The sequence below is a fragment of the Anguilla anguilla genome, chromosome 11 (genome assembly GCF_013347855.1).
Source record: "Anguilla anguilla isolate fAngAng1 chromosome 11, fAngAng1.pri, whole genome shotgun sequence".
Lineage (NCBI taxonomy): Eukaryota > Metazoa > Chordata > Actinopteri > Anguilliformes > Anguillidae > Anguilla > Anguilla anguilla.
In genome coordinates this window covers 37444781-37462487 of record NC_049211.1, presented here as the reverse complement: position 1 = coordinate 37462487, position 17707 = coordinate 37444781, and the positions used below count along the sequence as shown (strand labels likewise).

Here is a 17707-nt window from a genome sequence, read left to right as displayed (position 1 = left end):
ACGAAAGAAATGTATTCAGTTATTTTGAAACTGAGCAATTTACAACTTTGTCCACATAACCAGTACAGTTAAATATATACAGTATGACGGTGTATTCTGATAGTGTTGATGTTTTATGAGTATTTTAATCCTTTTTTGTAGGCACTAGAGGTCAGTATTGTGCTTCAAAACAATTTTACTGAGCTTGATTCCATGGTTGAGAGAGGTTAGGCAGTGGGATCACAGTCATTTCATATGCTTATTTTTAAAAAGTTAATAGTTGTAAAATGACTTTGGATGGATGGTTCATAAATCCATATTGAGCTTAGGGTTGTGATTAAAAAAAACAACATTTAAAACTAGAAATACCACCTTGTGGTTGTATGCCTCCGCCAACCTGTAGCCAGTTTGGATATAAAATGTCATCACTTCATCATTTTATCCAATTAGACATTTGTGTGAAACTTTGTCATAATTAGCGTATGAATTCTTGAGTTATGGCCAAAAACGTGTTTTGTGAGGTCACAGTGACATTGACCTTTGACCACGAAATCTAATCAGTTAATCCGTGAGTCCAAGTGGACGTTTGTGCCAAATTTGAAGAAATTCCCTCAAGGCAAAAACGTGTTCTGTGTGGTCACAGTGACCTTGACCTTTGACTACCAAAATCTAGTCAGTTCATCCTTGAGCCCAAGTGGATGTTTGTGCCAAATTTGAAGAAATTCTTTCAAGGCGTTCCTGAGATATCCCGTTCACGAGGATCGGGACGGACGGACGGACGGACAGACAACCCGAAAACATAATGCCTCCGGCCACGGCCATGCCGTCGCGGAGGTATAAAAAATTATAAAATAAATGTAAGGCCACACTCAACAGTAACCTGGCCAAATAGACCACTGTATGTCTGGCCAAATTTTCTTAACCATGAACATTAAACTCTGTCACAACAACCCACTGAAATTGCTCAAACTGTTAATAAAGTATTACTGAGGTGAGTTTGGCTAGGCTTAAACCTAAATAGTCCGGTAACCTCCATATAAAGTACCCTCTACTGGACATAGAGTGCAACAACAAGTGTAAGATTCTCCCCCTTTTCCATCCCTGCTTGGGTGGTGTTGCAGTAACATTTATTTACATGTATTATTTACATTTTTTCACTGTTTATTAAAGATTTTATGCCCAAATTCCCCAATTTTAAATAGACAAATCATATCTCTAGGCAAAGGTGTCCATGGGATGTCCTATTTTGGCAGCCATAAAGTGAGTCTAAAAGAATCTTGCGGGAGATATGATACAACAGGCCACCATACTTGTGTAACAAGCATCGAGGGCATGTGGTTACACCTGAGGATGAGGTATCTCAGTGCCAGGGATGTTCGGCTGCCTGGCTTTAAGATTAGTGGCGAAAGACGCGCTTGGCACAGAATCTCCGCTCGACTCTCCACCGACAGCATTTTCACCAAACTGCGACTGTTCTGCAGCCTTGGCACGAGCGATGTCCTCACAGACCCCCCCGTACCCAGAGCAGTCCTCCTCCTCGACCTTCGCAGATTCCGCACTTACGCAAACATGCAGACGGAGCCATGCTGAAGTCTCACGCAGACGGAGCCGTGCTGAAATCTCACGTAACATTGCTGGCGCGGTTCCCAAACCGCAGCCCCAGGCCGTTCGGAGAAACGGTTCTCCTCTCCTGAAAATTGGCACGTTATTTCTTCTCTGTGTCCAGCGAGATCTGCTGCTGAACAAGTCTCACCTAATCACGATCGCATAACTTTAGCGCTGTCATTTCTGCCTCGTAACTCTTACGTTGTCGTATCTGTCCGATAAATAACATTTGGAGTAACGGCAAACGAGAAAAATTGGGGAAAATAAGAAAGAGAACGTGACAGAGAGAGAGAGTGAATGGAGAACACGAGCACTGACTGGCCTGTTTTGTTCATTTCTTTCTTGGGGAATAAATATGATGGATTATTGATAGAATGTCTAAAAAGCCGGTGGGAATATTCAAGGCGATATGAGACATTTTATTGTTGACTAGTTATACGATACTAGTTCCATGAGACTAGGTACGTGTATAATACTCAAACTTTCAGTAAACCGCAGGCTCACGTACTATGATATGAAGTGCATGGAATGAGACATAGGAGGCTAAAGGGCCTGCGTGTGTCCGTCTGCTCCAGCTGCATGAACTGCGCAGCCCTGACCACGGACTGCGCAGCTGAGCTGGTAGACTGCGCAGCCCTGACCGTGGACTGTGCAGCTGAGCTGGTGAACTACTAACACTGGGTATGGATGGTTCTGTTTAACGCTGGGTATGGATAGTTCTGTGTAACACTGAGTATGGATAGTTCTGTGTAACACTGGGTGTGGATAGTTCTGTGTAACACTGGGTATGAATAGTTCTGTGTAACACTGGGTATGAATAGTTCTGTGTAACACTGGGTATGGATAGTTCTGTGTAACACTGGGTATGAATAGTTCTGTGTAACACTGGGTATGGATAGTTCTGTGTAACACTGGGTATGGATAGTTCTGTGTAACACTAGGTGTGGATAGTTCTGTGTAACACTGGGTATAGATAGTTCTGTGTAACACTGGGTATGGATAGTTCTGTGTAACACTAGGTGTGGATAGTTCTGTGTAACACTGGGTATAGATAGTTCTGTGTAACACTGGGTATGGGTAGTTCTGTGTAACACTGGGTATAGATAGTTCTGAGTAACACTGGGTATGGGTAGTTCTGTGTAACACTGGGTATAGATAGTTCTGTGTAACACTGGGTATGGGTAGTTCTGGGTAACACTGGGTGTGAATAGTTCTGTGTAACACTAGGTGTGGATAGTTCTGTGTAACACTGGGTATGAATAGTTCTGGGTAACACTGAGTATGGGTGGGATTTGATCATGCTAAAATGGGGGATCAGCATTGGCTATTTCCCTGAGTCAACGTTTGTCCACCTCTCTGTCCCCAGGACAGACAGGAGGGGGAGGATCGATATTTACAGAGTTAAAAATTCCCCTTTCCCCACTGCCTTTTTATGTTTCATAAACAGGACATGCTCTGATAATACAACAGTCACACAGGCTAAATTTTCCTGTTTCTTATTTTTGTCCTCGGGTAAAAAATAATAAGTGGGTAAATAGTCTTGCAGTGTGGGAGACGGGTGCGAGGAGTTTGTTTGCGGGCAAGCGGATGGGGAATATGTATATGTATTTCTGCCGTTTTTTCTAGGTATGTGGAAGCTGACGGTTAAAAAAAGTCAGTCTTAAAATCAAGGTGGGTGAACGTGATTAAACGTATAGGAGCGTAATTCTGAACGCACATTGCTGCTGTTACCATGGCATAGTGTGATGTCATCACCAGGCATTATGGAAGCGGTGATGGGCGGTCAGGTGGGGTCACCTCTGAGGGGCGTGGTCTCTGTGTGGGCGGGATAAAGGGCCCTTTCTTCCTGTGCTGCGCCCCCGTGAGGTGCCAACAGCCCCCCACCCGCCGAACGCTGAGAGGCGGCCCCCAGACTTCCGTTTTTAGTCTTTGAGCTTCTTGGTCCTGAGCCTCGCACCCCCGCCTGTTGCTGAACGGGCCGTTTCCGCCGGTAACCGTTCCCCCGCCGTCGTTGCTGTCTGTCTGACGCCGTCCGGAAAGCGCCACCTTCCCACGACTCCGCCCGCCGGGGACCCTCCCTTCCTCGGTGTTCACGGGAATGAAAGAGGGGCTTTGTTGGAGGTGTTTTCTCTCTCCCTCCTCTGCTGTGCAGAGTGGGGGCGGGGGGCAGGGTTTGGGGGGGGTGGGGGGTGGGGGGGTGGGAAGGCAGAGGGGATTTAAGGCAGCGCCAGCCTGGGGGCTGCAGAGTTGTGGACTGAGGGTTCTCTGGCACCATGTGTAGGACTGTGCTGCTGTCTCTCGCCCTCTTTGCTGCCCTCTATCTCACAGACGGGGCGCTGCAGGCCAGAAAGGCACAGAAGACTAAGAGCTCCCGTAATCCGGCAACTGTTGCCGCGGATGCAACTGTTGCCGTGGATGCACCTGCTGCGCGTGGCGGAGTCCCCGTTCCAGGTAAGGGCCAGATTATATTGGGTCAGAGACGGGGTCAAAGGTCGGTGGAGGAGGCGGATTCTCAGTGCTAATCTGTCTTCATCTCGCTTTCTATCACCTGTGAACCGCGAGCGTTTATAATGACTCATAGGCCCCTGGGTGGCTCACGCTGTAGTGTGTGCGTGGGGGGTCCGGTTTAGAATCAGGACCTCGCCCGTGATTACTGTGGCTCACAGCTCCACAGAGCAGCTCATATTGGGCCATGGCATTGTCCAGGGAGGAAGGAAATGTAGGACATCCAGGAGGACATCCGTGCCTCATTGCACACCAGAAACCCGCTGTGGCCAACTGGGCACCCGTAGTCCACACGAGATGCTCATGAAGTGTCCTTCTGTCGGGCAATGTCTGTGAACATTACTGGCAAACTGGGGAACTGGAGTGTGTGTCTGAGCATAGTATGTGTGTGTGTCTGAGCATTGTGTGTGTGTGTGTGTGAGAGAGAATAGTGTGTTTCTGAGCATAGTGTGTGTGTGAGTATAGTGTGTGTGAGCATTGTGTGTGTGTGAGAGAGAGAGAGAGAATAGTGTGTTTCTGAGCATTGTGTGTGTGTCTGAGTATAGTGTATTTTTGAGCATAGTGTGTTTCTGAGCATTGTGTGTGTGTGTGTCTGAGCATAGTGTGTGTGTCTGAGCATAGTGTGTATCTGAGTATAGTGTGTGAGCATAGTGTGTTTCTGAGCATTGTGTGTGTGTGTGTGTGTCTGAGCATAGTGTGTGTGAGCATAGTGTGTTTCTGAGCATTGTGTGTGTTTGTGTCTGAGCATAGTGTGTATCTTAGTATAGTGTGTGTGAGCATAGTGTGTTTCTGAGCATTGTGTGTGTGTGTGTGTGTGTGTGTGTGTGTCTGAGCATAGTGTGTATCTGAGTATAGTGTGTGTGAGCATAGTGTGTTTCTGATCATTGTGTGTGTGTGTGTGTGTGTGTGTCTGAGCATAGTGTGTGTGAGCATAGTGTGTTTCTGAGCATTGTGTGTGTGTGTGTGTGTCTGAGCATAGTGTGTATCTGAGTATAGTGTGTGTGAGCGTAGTGTGTTTCTGAGCATTGTGTGTGTGTGTGTCTGAGCATAGTGTGTATCTGAGTATAGTGTGTGTGAGCGTAGTGTGTTTCTGAGCATTGTGTGTGTGTGTGTGTCTGAGCATAGTGTGTATCTGAGTATAGTGTGTGTGAGCATAGTGTGTTTCTGAGCATTGTGTGTGTGTGTGTGTGTGTCTGAGCATAGTGTGTGTGAGTTTGGGTGTATCTGAGAATAGTGTGTGTGTGAACATAGTGTGTTTCTGAGCATTGTGTGTGTGTGTGTATGTCTGAGCACAGTGTGTGTGTGAGCATAGTGTGTTTCTGAGCCTTGTGTGTGTGTGTGTGAGAGAGAATAGTGTGTTTCTGAGCATTGTGTGTGTGTGTGTGTGTATGTTTCTGAGCATAGTGTGTGTGTGAGCATAGTGTGTTTCTGAGGCTTGTGTGTGTGTGTGTGTGTGTATGTTTCTGAGCATAGTGTGTGTGTGAGCATAGTGTGTTTCTGAGGCTTGTGTGTGTGTGTGTGAGCATAGTGTGTTTCTGAGCCTTGTGTGTGTGTGAGAGAGAGAATAGTGTGTTTCTGAGCATTGTGTGTGTGTGTGAGAGAGAATAGTGTGTTTCTGAGCATTGTGTGTGTGTGTGTGTGTGTGTGTATGTTTCTGAGCATAGTGTGTGTGTGAGCATAGTGTGTTTCTGAGGCTTGTGTGTGTCTTTACTCCCCCACTGTGACAGAAGAAGGTGAACCAATGAACTTGGTTTGCAAATGTATCTTACCATGTTCAACCTGGGAGAAAATATTAATTTTCACAGGAATGTTAAAATTATCATTTGTTGTGTATTGTGTGTCCATTTTGTGTGTGTCTTGTGTTTGTGTGTAGTGCAAAAGTGTACTGTTGTTTGACCCTTACTTGTGAATACAATGTTATCATGCTTGTGTGTGTGTGTGTGTGTGTGTGTGTGTGTGCGCATCTGTGTGTGTTTGTGTGTATGTGTGTATGTGTGTGTGTGTTTGTGTGTGTGTGTGTGTGTGTGTGTTTGTGTGTGTGTCTTTATGTGTGTGTGTTTATGTGTGTGTTTATGTGTGTGTTTGTGTGTGTGTGTGTGTGTTATAGGGCGCAGCAGAGGGCGTGGCAGGGGGAAATGTGTGGTCGATGGTCTGTCTCACCAGGAGGGGGCGCTGTGGTCTCCTCAGCCCTGCTCAGTGTGTCTCTGTGAGAGAGGAGCCGTCACCTGTGAACCACTTCCCTGTTCCAACACAGGTACCAAACTCACCTGCGAGATTCTTCCCTGTCCTAACACAGCTACCAAACTCACCTGCGAGACTCTTCCCTGTCCTAACACAGCTACCAAACTCACCTGCGAGACTCTTCCTCGTCCTAACACAGGTACCAAACTCACCTGCGAGACTCTTCCTCGTCCTAACACAGGTACCAAACTCACCTGCGAGACTCTTCCCTGTCCTAACACAGCTACCAAACTCACCTGCGAGACTCTTCCTCATCCTAACACAGGTACCAAACTCACCTGCGAGACTCTTCCCTGTCCTAACACAGCTACCAAACTCACCTGCGTGACTCTTCCCTGTCCTAACACAGGTACATATCAATCTGCTGACCTTTCCCCTGTTCTGACAGAGTTCAAAACTCACCTGCAAGCCTAACATAGGTACAGGAGTCAGCATTCTGACTATGCACACAGGATCAAAGGTAGGAGGTGACCATCTGGTTACTTTACAGAATCTGCGCCCCATGCCTGACATACGCCCTTTAACCTCTGACCTTTCAGCCAGACGCCGGAATTCGTCTCCGGGTCACAGGGACAGGATGTCGCCTGGACGTTCGACCAGGAGGGCGTGGAACCCCTCCAGATTCAGACCCGTGAGTGATCACGAGCAGAGCCAGTTATAAGAGTAACCGCCGCCACGGGGGGGTATGGGCGATCTTTCGTTTGTTTATTCTTCAGTCATGCCTGATGCGTTAGTCAACAACCACGCATCAGAGGCCAGGTGAAAGGGTTTCTGGGAAAGAACTTTGTCATCGATATGTACTGGGAGTTCATCAGACAGCCAATCAGCAACGATTCGTACAGCTTCCATGTGATCATGTGATTTGTTTTTTCAATCACATGGAAGCTGCAAAGGCCTTGCTCCTGATTGGCCGTCTTATCAGCACCCAACCCATATCAGTGGTGTTTTTTTTTCCTGGAAGCATTTCACACGGCCTCTGGCGTTGTGTTGCTTACCGCCGCATTAGGTATTAAAGAAGAAGAAGTTGAAAGATCGCTTATACGCCCCACGATGACGGTTCTTCTTATAGCGCTTAAAAAGACTGCGATTTGATGTAACGTGCAGCCCTACCAATTGATGTGTTCTTCAGCTGATCAATTGATTGATTGATTGATTGATTGATAGATTTGCTGATTTATCAGTTGAAGATTGTTCAACTGTTGAGTTGTTGGATTCACTGTTGATTAATTAACTGAGGTGACAGTGGCACCTGTTCCTTTTGCTTCAGATAGTCGTAGCCTCATCCGAGTCAATTTGTTAGTTCATTAGTTCATGTAATTAATTTCAGTTATGAATTATTGGTATAGCTTTAGTCAGCAGACAGATGTGTTTGTGTTGCTTGATTTAACGCTTCTTCTCACTCAGCGCCATGTTGGCTCAGCAGTTTCGGCGAGGAGCTGAGAGTTTCTCACCGTCTCTGTGAATCTGTTCGCCAGCTGGCTCAGGCGCTGTCGGCCGCGAGGCGCGTAACGAGAGCGTTCAGGGAGGCGGAGGAGGAGGAGGAGAGCCCGTCTTTTATAGAGGGAGGGGGGCGAGAAAATGAGACGATGGCGAAGGAGGGGAAGTTTAACAGGGACAGGAATGAGCTTGTGGGGGATGGCAATGATTCTGAAGATGAAGATGAGGATGAGGATGATGGTGATGATGATGATGATGATGATGATGTTGATGATGACAAGGATGACGACGACGATGATGAAGACGACGATGACGATGATGATGATGATGATGATGATGATGATGGTGAGGAGGCGTTGGTTGTGGAGGGAGGTGGCGAAGACGGGGCAGGCAGTCACCCCGCTGCTGGAGCTCACTCCTTTGCTCCGCCCGCTGAGGGGCGGGGCCTGACAGAGTCCATGCCCATTGGCTGTCTGCTGTCGGAGTCCGTAATCGCCTGCAGGAAGGCCGGCCTGACGCACATGCCCATCCTCACAGACCCCAACATCAGAGTGCTCTACCTGTCAAGTGAGTGACCTGGAAATTATCAGAATGATGGAGAGCTGAGATTGGAGTTTAGACTAGAGTTGGAGTTGAGATTAGACTGCTGTATTACAATGCTGGATTAGAGCATCAGATTAAAGTGCTGGATTAGAGCATCAGATTAAAGTGCTGAACGAGAGCATCAGATTAAAGTGCTGAACTAGAGCATCAGATTAAAGTGCTGGATTAGAGCATCAGATTAAAGTGCTGGATTAGAGCAGTGTGGTAAATCAGAGCCCTATATTACAGTGAAAAATGAGATCAGTGTGGGGATGGGGATGATCGGGATACAGTCTCAGTCCTATAATCGGTGCAGATGACAGTCTCTTCACATTGGCTGTTCAGACGGGGATCCTGACCGGCTGTTTTTTCTCCCGCCCAGAGAACAAGATCCGGCATGTCCCCCCCGAGAGCCTGGCTGGCCTCCCCAACCTGGAGTGGCTGGACCTCAGTGAGAACAAGCTGACTGACTCTTCACTGAGCCCAGACCTGTTCAACGTAAGAGCGCAATGTAGTGCACACACACACACACACACACACACACACACACATACACACGTGCGCACACGCACACACCCATACACGCACACACACGTGCACACATACACACACACACACACACACACACACACATGCACACACACACACACATACACACGTGCGCACACACACACACCCATCACACATACACACACGCACACGCACACACACACACACACACTACTGCCACAGGGCAGAACCCCGCGCTGACAGAGTCAATCTGACCGAGCTCGGTCCGCGCTTTTAATTTGAAAATATCATCAGTCAACAGAAAAAAAAGGCTCAGTTACAGAAACCGCTCCGGTGTTGGGTCGCATTCCCGGCGCTCACAGTGCAGTGTGAGGCGCTAGGAGGCCAGGATCCCAGCGCAGAGCTCTGCTTCTGAGACACGAACGCCATGTTCTTCAGCCAGCTCTGTGGGAATGGCTGTTCAGTCCGGCTGCTCTGTGAACCACAGCATGGCTGCCTTAAAGGGCCGTAAAGACTCCTGAAGAGCACGCAGAATGTGGCAGAACACCGAGAGCCCTGCTAGAGCTCATTAATCACTCGCTAGTAAACACACACACAGATGCAAACACGTCTCGTTGAGGTCAGGTTTATCGTCTAAACGAATCCGCGGTCTTTGGTGGTATGTTGTCGCATTTCGAACGCGTTTGGTAAATCGTAGTATTTGAGACGCTCTTGGCCTCTGACAGCGGCTGACGAAGCTGACGAGGCTGAACCTGGATGGGAACAGCCTGACCAAAATACCCCCTCTGCCCCCATCCCTGGAGGAGCTCAAAATGAACGACAACAAAATCGTTGCTTTGACGCCACAAAGCTTTGCAGGTTGGTGTGCGTGTGTGTGTGCGCGTTTGTGTGCTGTTTGTGTGTTACGTGCGCACAAGTCCATGTGCTCGTATGTGCACTGAATTTTAATTCTGTTTCTTACTGGTGTGATATAACTGTAATATTCTGAATGTAATGACCTTCACTGGACCTTTACTGAACTTTACTTACCCTAAGGGACACCCAACAGAAGGTTCTGTGTAAACAACTGGTTCTTAAACTTTTTAAAATTGGGACCCAAACTAGAAATATTTTTTGATATCGGACCCAAATTATAAATTTAGTATCTTTCAGGGTCCTCTTAAATTCACACATGAGCACAGCCTAGTGGACTACAGACACATTCCAGGACCCACTTCATACACTCCCAACCCAACCCATATCTTAAAAAACACTGGTGTAAACTAACAGAGTGAATGCATTGAATCCCTATTGTGCTCATTTAAACTCTGTTACAGTTCATATAGCTCTGTATTTTATTATGTTTAGCATGCCATTTTTCAGCTGTAAGTCCTTTCTCTTCTGTAGCTCCTTAATATTAGCTGAAGGAATTGTACTAATGTGCTAACAGATCTGCACCTGACATGTTCACACACGTGACGGCACTACGAGCTGTTCCCAGGTCAGTCACGGCTGCTGTAATGATTAGAGACTGAGCTGCGTGTGGCTGTTCCCAGGTCAGTCACGGCCGCTGTAATGATTAGAGACTGAGCTGCGTGTGGCTGTTCCCAGGTCAGTCACGGCCGCTGTAATGATTAGAGACTGAGCTGCGTGTGGCTGTTCCCAGGTCAGTCCCGACCGCTGTAATGATTAGAGACTGAGCTGCTTGTGGCTGTTCCCAGGTCAGTCCAGAGTGCTGTAATGATAAGAGACTGAGCTGCGTGTGGCTGTTCCCAGGTCAGTCACGGCTGCTGAGGCTGGAGCTGGAGGATAATCGGCTGCTGGAGGGGAGCATCTCTCCTGCCGCATTCCGCCCCCTTCGCCAGCTCCTCTTCCTCAAACTGGACGAGAACAAACTGCGCTCCGTCCCGCGGGGACTGCCCCCGTCCCTGCAGGTGAGAACACGCCCCGTCCCACGGTAGGAGGGGCTCAGGTGGATGGATCTAAGACCTAAAATAGGAGAAAGGGTCCTCCCTGCACGCACACACACACACACACTCACACACGCACTCACAGATACACACACACACACACTCACACACGCACCCACAGACACACACACACACACACTCACACACGCACCCACAGACACACACACACGCACACACAGACACACACACACACACACACACGCACACACAGACACACACACACACACACACACACACACACAGACACACACACACACACGCACACACTCACACACACACAGGCACACACACACACGCACGCACACACAGACACGCACACACAGACACGCACACACAGACACACACACACGCACACACAGACACACACACACACGCACACACAGACACACACAGACACACAGACACACACGCACACACAGACACACACTCACACACACACACACACTCAGACACGCACACAGACACACACACACGCACGTACACGCACACACAGACACACACACACAAACATAAATAGAGAATGTGATAGGGTGTTGGGTGAGGAGCTGATAAGGTGTTGGGTGAGTTAGAGGAGGTGATATGGTGTTGGATGAGTTAGAGGAGGTGATAGGGTGTTGGGTGAGTTAGAGGAGGTGATAGGGTGTTGGGTGAGTTAGAGGAGGTGATAGGGTGTTGGGTGAGTTAGAGGAGATGATAGGGTGTTGGGTGAGTTAGAGGAGGTGATAGGGTGTTGGGTGAGTTAGAGGAGGTGATAGGGTGTTGGGTGAGTTAGAGGAGGTAAGAGGGTGTTGGGTGAGTTTGGAGAGGTGATTGGGTGTTGGGTGAGGTAGAGGAGGTGATAGGGTGTTGCGTGAGCACTGACCTCTACCTGTGTGTGCAGGAGCTGCGTCTGTCCGAGAACAAACTGGAGAAACTGCAAAACGGGGCTCTGAACCGGACCCCCAAACTCAGAGCTCTGGACCTCAGCCACAATCATATCCGCGAGGACCTCATCGGCCCCAAAGTCTGGAAACCACTGAAGTAAGTGGAACTGCTGTTACACTGAGATCAGTCTGCTGTTACACTGCAGTCAGTCTGCTGTTACACTGAGATCAGGCTGCTGTTCCACTGAGATCAGGCTGCTGTTACACTGAGATCAGTCTGCTGTTACACTGAGATCAGTCTGCTGTTACACTGAGATCAGACTGCTGTTACACTGAGATCAGTCTGCTGTTACACTGAGATCAGTCTGCTGTTACACTGAGATCAGACTGCTGTTCCACTGAGATCAGGCTGCTGTTACACTGAGATCAGTCTGCTGTTACACTGAGATCAGACTGCTGTTCCACTGAGATCAGTCTGCTGCTACACTGCGGTCAGCCTGCAGCTACACTGCGGTCAGTCTGTGGTCAGCCTGCTGCTACACTGAGCTCAGTTTGCGGTCAGTCTGCTGCTACACTGCGGTCAGTCTGTGGTCAGTCTGCTGCTACACTGAGGTCAGTCTGCTGCTACACTGCGGTCAGCCTGCTGCTACACTGAGGTCAGGCTGCTGCTACACTGCGGTCAGCCTGCTGCTACACTGCGGTCAGTCTGCGGTCAGGCTGCTGCTACACTGCGGTCAGTCTGCGGTCAGGCTGCTGCTACACTGAGGTCAGTCTGCTGCTACACTGCGGTCAGCCTGCTGCTACACTGTGGTCAGTCTGTGGTCAGGATGTATCCAGACTGCCATTAGATTGCAGATGGACTGTGGTCAGATTTTTGATCGCACTACAGCCACAATTCAATATTATTGATCCTCTGCTATCCACTTTCCGCTCTGCAGCTGGTTATGTTCTATACGTGCTTAGCAGAGACTTATCTCTGATGAATTTACAATCCTCCATTTGTATAGAGATTAAACATTTAACTGAAGAGCAAATCAGGCCCACTTGGGAACTGAAGAATCAACCTTCCGCTTACATCATCATTGCCAATCCGTACTCATCAACAAATGCATGTTATTATTTATTATATCGATTGTTCTTTTACACTGTCATTGATAACATGAGTGTACTGTGTTCTTCAGCATGACGTTGTCTATGTACAGAAATTCTGTGCCGGTTAAATAGTTCCCATTTCATTTTTTGAATGGCCACAAGATGGCAGGTTTGTAAAAAAATTAAATTAAAAAAAAAAAAAAATTGAAGGAACCCACAGCCATGCTTCTCATATTCCTGCTGTGACAGATACTGTCTCCTGGGCCTGGAGCTACAAAAGAAAAATAAGTTTTTAAAAAGTGGAACTGATGGTAGTAATTAAAATTCTAAACTTTTAAGCATACGTCAAAAAAACGAAAATAAAATTAACGATGAAGAGCCGCACATTTGGAACCTCTTTATTATGATTGGTGTGACAGAAAGAACGGCCAGTACTGTGCTGCGCATTGCACTGTGTGCTCATATTCGCATATAAGCCGTCGGCATGTTAAATATGACTGGATGTGAGTATTGGCTAAATTGTTTGTTAAGAAGAAAAACAGAAATCCGTGGGGCGGTGATGTAGCACATGCGTAGTATAAGGTAAAGTTATAGCGGAGCCATCTGGAGTCTGACTCTGTGTTAGGACTGCTAAGCGCTCAGCCCCGTTGAGACAGGCACAGCTGTTCCTAATTTCGCGCTGGTGGTCTGTGCTGTGAGCTCAGTGGGCTGGTGGTCTGTGCTGTGAGCTCTGTGGGCTGGTGGTCTGTGCTGTGAAATTTGCAGGCTGGTGGTCTGTGCTGTGAGCTCAGTGGGCTGGTGGTCTGTGCTGTGAAATTTGCAGGCTGGTGGTCTGTGCTGTGAGCTCAGTGGGCTGGTGGTCTGTGCTGTTACCTCAGTGGGCTGGTGTGGTGGTCTGTGCTGTGAGCTCTGTGGACTGGTGGTCTGTGCTGTGAGCTCAGTGGACTGGTGGTCTATGCTGTGAACTCAGTGGGCTGGTGGTCTGTGCTGTGAGCTCAGTGGGCTGGTGGTCTGTGCTGTGAACTTTGCAGGCTGGTGGTCTGTGCTGTGAGCTCAGTGGGCTGGTGGTCTGTGTTATGAGCTCAGTGGGCTGGTGGTCTGTGCTGTGAGCTCAGTGGGCTGGTGGTCTGTGCTGTGAGCTCTGTGGGCTGGTGTGGTGTTCTGTGTCGTGAGCTTAGTGGGCTGGTGGTCTGTGCTGTGAGCTCAGTGGGCTGGTGGTCTGCGCTGTTAGCTCAGTGGGCTGGTGGTCTGTGCTGTGAGCTCTGTGGGCTGGTGTGGTGTTCTGTGTTGTGAGCTCAGTGGGCTGGTGGTCTGCGCTGTGAGCTCTGTGGGCTGGTGTGGTGTTCTGTGTCGTGAGCTCAGTGGGCTGGTGGTCTGTGTCGTGAGCTCAGTGGGCTGGTGGTCTGTGCTGTGAAATTTGTGGGCTGGTGGGAACTCTCCGTCTTTCAGGCCAAATCACGTTACGCGCTACACATTCACTCACAAGGTCATGTTCAGGTCACGCTCTCACACTTTCATCCATTTGTACAACTTTTCCTGTGTACTGAACTAGTCCAGAATACAATAGCTATGCTACACTGGATTTGAACCTGCAGTCTTTCAGTTTGCAGTCCTTTAGGTCCAGCAGCTCATATTTACGCGTGCCACAAGCACATGCATAGCCATGTCCTACCTGTGTTTGATTTATCATAGCGAGATATAACGTTTTAGCATATAAGTGAATCACTGCTTCTCAGAGCTTATTTTTAGAATGTAATCTTTTTATTTACCTTTAATCAGATGCCGGCAAGTTTAGTGACTTGCAAATAAGAGCTGCCAATAAAGTAAATAGAAAATTGCTTTCAAAGAGGGGCAAGTATTTACTGTGCAGAAAAATAGAAACGACAAATGGGGAGAGTGCTGTCGTAGCTTACAGCTGTGAGAGGAGTCACATGACCTGCAGCAGAGTAGTGAGCTAAGTCACATGACCTGCGGCAGGGTAGTGAGCTAAGTCACATGACCTGCGGCAGGGTGGTGAGCTAAGTCACATGACCTGCGGCAGGGTGGTGAGCTAAGTCACATGACCTGCAGCAGGGTGGAGAGCTAAGTCACATGACCTGCAGCAGGGTGGCGAGCTAGGTCACATGACCTTCGACAGGGTGGTGAGCTAAGTCACATGACCTGCGGCAGAGTGGTGAGTAGTGACATGACCTGCGGCAGGGTGGTGAGTAGTCACATGACCTGCAGTGATGAGAGGAGTGCTTGATTGATTAATTGATGAACAGTTAGATTAGTTGTTTGTGTTTGGCTGCAGGAAGCTGGAGGTGCTGGACCTGTCCCACAATAAGCTGCTCCTGGCGCCCCCGCTGCTGCCCCCCACCCTGCGCCTGCTGTCCCTGCACCGCAACCAGATCCAGCGCGTTCCCGCCAACGTCTTCGGCCACATGAAGCCCGGCCTGGACGCCCTGAGCCTGTCCCACAACCACCTGCGGGACGACGGGGTGACGGCCTTCTCCTTCCTGGGCCTGTACCGCTCGCTCACCAAGCTGTACCTGGATTCCAACCAGCTGCGCTCCCTCCCCCTCGGCCTGCCACGCTTCAAAGCCCTGGAGCTGCTGAGACTCGACAACAATCTCATCAGGTGTGTGTGTGTGAGTGTAAGCGTGTGTGTGTGTGTGTGTGTGTGTGTGTGTGTGTGTGTGTGTGTGTGTGTGTGTGCTAAGCCCCTCCCCCTGTCCCGCAGGTCCGTGCCTGAGAGCGGGTTGTGTGACTCGCGGGTCGGTGAGGATTCTCCCCTGGAAGTTCTCCACCTGGAGCACAACCTGATCGATCGGCGCCTGATCCCGCCCTCCGCGTTCTCCTGCCTGAGGTCCCCGGACAGCGTCCTGCTGGAACCGCAGGCCGCCGAGCAGCAGCGAGCGTAGACTCCGCCCCCTCTCTTTCCCACCCTGTGTCCACACTGCCCCGCCTCCTCAACCCCACCCCTCCAGAATCCTCACGCTTTCTCGCCCCGGGCCCCTCCCCTTGACTCTAACTCCACCCCCTCCTCACAGACTCCACCCCCCTCTACCTGCCTCTCTTGTGTTTTTTTCCTGAATCCTTTACCTCCTGCCTCCGCCCACCCCCTCGCTGTGGTGTTAGTGTTCATCAGTCCCCTGTTCTGTTCCCTTCTGCTGTTCTCCTGCTCGTCTCTCTCTGCTGAAAACGAGCTCCGCCATTTTCCCCTGTTCAGGAGCCCGGCTGCGATGAGGGAGGGTTTGGCTCCTGACCTGGCTACTCGACGCCGTTCCTTTTCTTCAGAGAGACAGTTAATTCTGAGCACAGCGGGGCCTGCGTTTTGTGTTCGGGGCTTTTAGACAGCCTGACGAGGCAAGCTTGTAGATGTCGGTACGTGTAAAACGTTCTGGACCCCTGAGCGCTGTCGTAGTTTACTCAGAGGCATGTTTATGTCTGCATGCGCATGTCTGTCACCAGGCAGACGCAAGAGCACTGCAGATTAAACCTGTATTTGAGACGTCTTGCAATAAAATGTAAACTCACTTTGACCATAATGGTCAATTTACTGTCTGTATCCTTTTTAGTGTAGGTGGCACTGACAGACGCTTACTGTATCATTACGTCTAGCCTCGTGTGCCGAAAAACACAATTCAGTCCAGTGTATACAGCGGGCACCTCGTGCTCATGGATGCAAAACAGTCCGGTTCTTTCAGAGGCTGATAACTTTAAACTGTGAATAACCCGTTTGATCTTTTAGAAATTTAACTTTGTTTCCTCCTCTGAATGACCTGGAGTAGCATTCGTTTTGGTTTGTGGCTTGTCCACGATCACTCTGTGTGAGAGAAAGTTAACAGTTTTACAGGAATGACTGGTTAAAGACCATAAGCATGTTTGAGAGGATGGCTAGGTTATTGACCATAAACATGGTTTATCCCTGTTTCAGACGAGAATTGGGTGCCAGTTAGAACAGGGGGATGTGTTTGCTTTCTTTTGTGTTGCTGCACGAAGAGAAGGTTTGGAATCGGAAAGTTTATTTAAGTGAAATAAGAACAGAAGGTTGGACTCATTAATACATTCTTTTTTAAAATAATAAAGAGCATGATGAATTCTGAGAACGATGTATGCGTTTGTTTTGTTGAGGCGTCTGGGCGAGAGGTACACAGTTTCTCTGAACTCTTAGAGAAGGAGGAATTATGAACAGTCTGTCTCATTCCCTGCACCATGTACAGAACACACACCAGTCTTCTTTAATTTCCTGAATTATGTGCAAAGACAATAAAACATAAGTAATGACCAAGCTATTTATGACCACATTACAGTCTACTGGAATCGGTCAGCGCAACTGTTACCTGAGAATCAGGAGCCAGAATCCATGGGCTAAAGTTGGGATATCATCCATTTTACATACAGTGTAACACCTTCAAAAAGTACACAAACCATTATACACATGCAGTCGGTTTTCTTTTCTTAGGTAAGCCGCAAACAGACATATTTCTCCTCCAGTAGCTGGTGGTGCTATACTGGAGAGTTATTGGACACTTGGTTAATATTTTGGTATTTTGGTCGAGAAATTTTCATTTTCTAGAGTGAGTGTCATACCATTGCGGATACTCTCATGTTTAGTAGAATGAAAGAGAATAGCTTGGTTTGGTGAGAACTGTCCTATGGAACGGAGAGCTTCTGGTTTTAAAAGGATGGAACACCGTGTGCTTGTTTAAAAAGTGCTGACTTCGGTGCTAAACAGAGTCGCAGTTGCACTTGGTGGATGAGCTCGAGGGAAGACTTCGGGTTTAAAATACACCGTGTCATTATCGCGGTGGTCAAAGCCTCAGCACAGACCCACTCTCACTGTTCTCTGCGTTTCTGTCTGTCAGTACTCCACCCTGTGAATAATAAATAAAATAATAAACAGAAAGAACAGAGATTCTTCAGGTCATCACCTGTCCACCAGTGTCTATACGCTCTATT

The 17707-nt window shown here is 48.5% G+C and overlaps 1 protein-coding gene across 2 annotated transcripts; it reads left to right on the top strand.

Annotated features, from left to right (window-relative positions):
- The first annotated feature begins 3800 nt into the window (after positions 1-3800).
- Positions 3801-16851, top strand: si:dkey-6n6.1 (uncharacterized protein LOC100170811 homolog). Of its 2 annotated transcripts, none has more exons than XM_035381712.1 (10): positions 3801-4035; positions 6197-6343; positions 6870-6961; positions 8049-8334; positions 8732-8847; positions 9585-9717; positions 10615-10772; positions 11689-11828; positions 15057-15383; positions 15486-16851. In XM_035381712.1, the coding sequence occupies exons 1-10, from the start codon at positions 3858-3860 to the stop codon at positions 15664-15666; spliced, it is 1758 nt and encodes a 585-aa protein (XP_035237603.1). In that variant the 5' UTR covers positions 3801-3857; the 3' UTR covers positions 15667-16851. The 2 variants fall into 2 exon arrangements, with proteins under 2 accessions (XP_035237603.1, XP_035237602.1); XM_035381711.1 differs by having other exon boundaries at positions 7806-8334.
- The last annotated feature ends 856 nt before the right edge of the window (positions 16852-17707 follow it).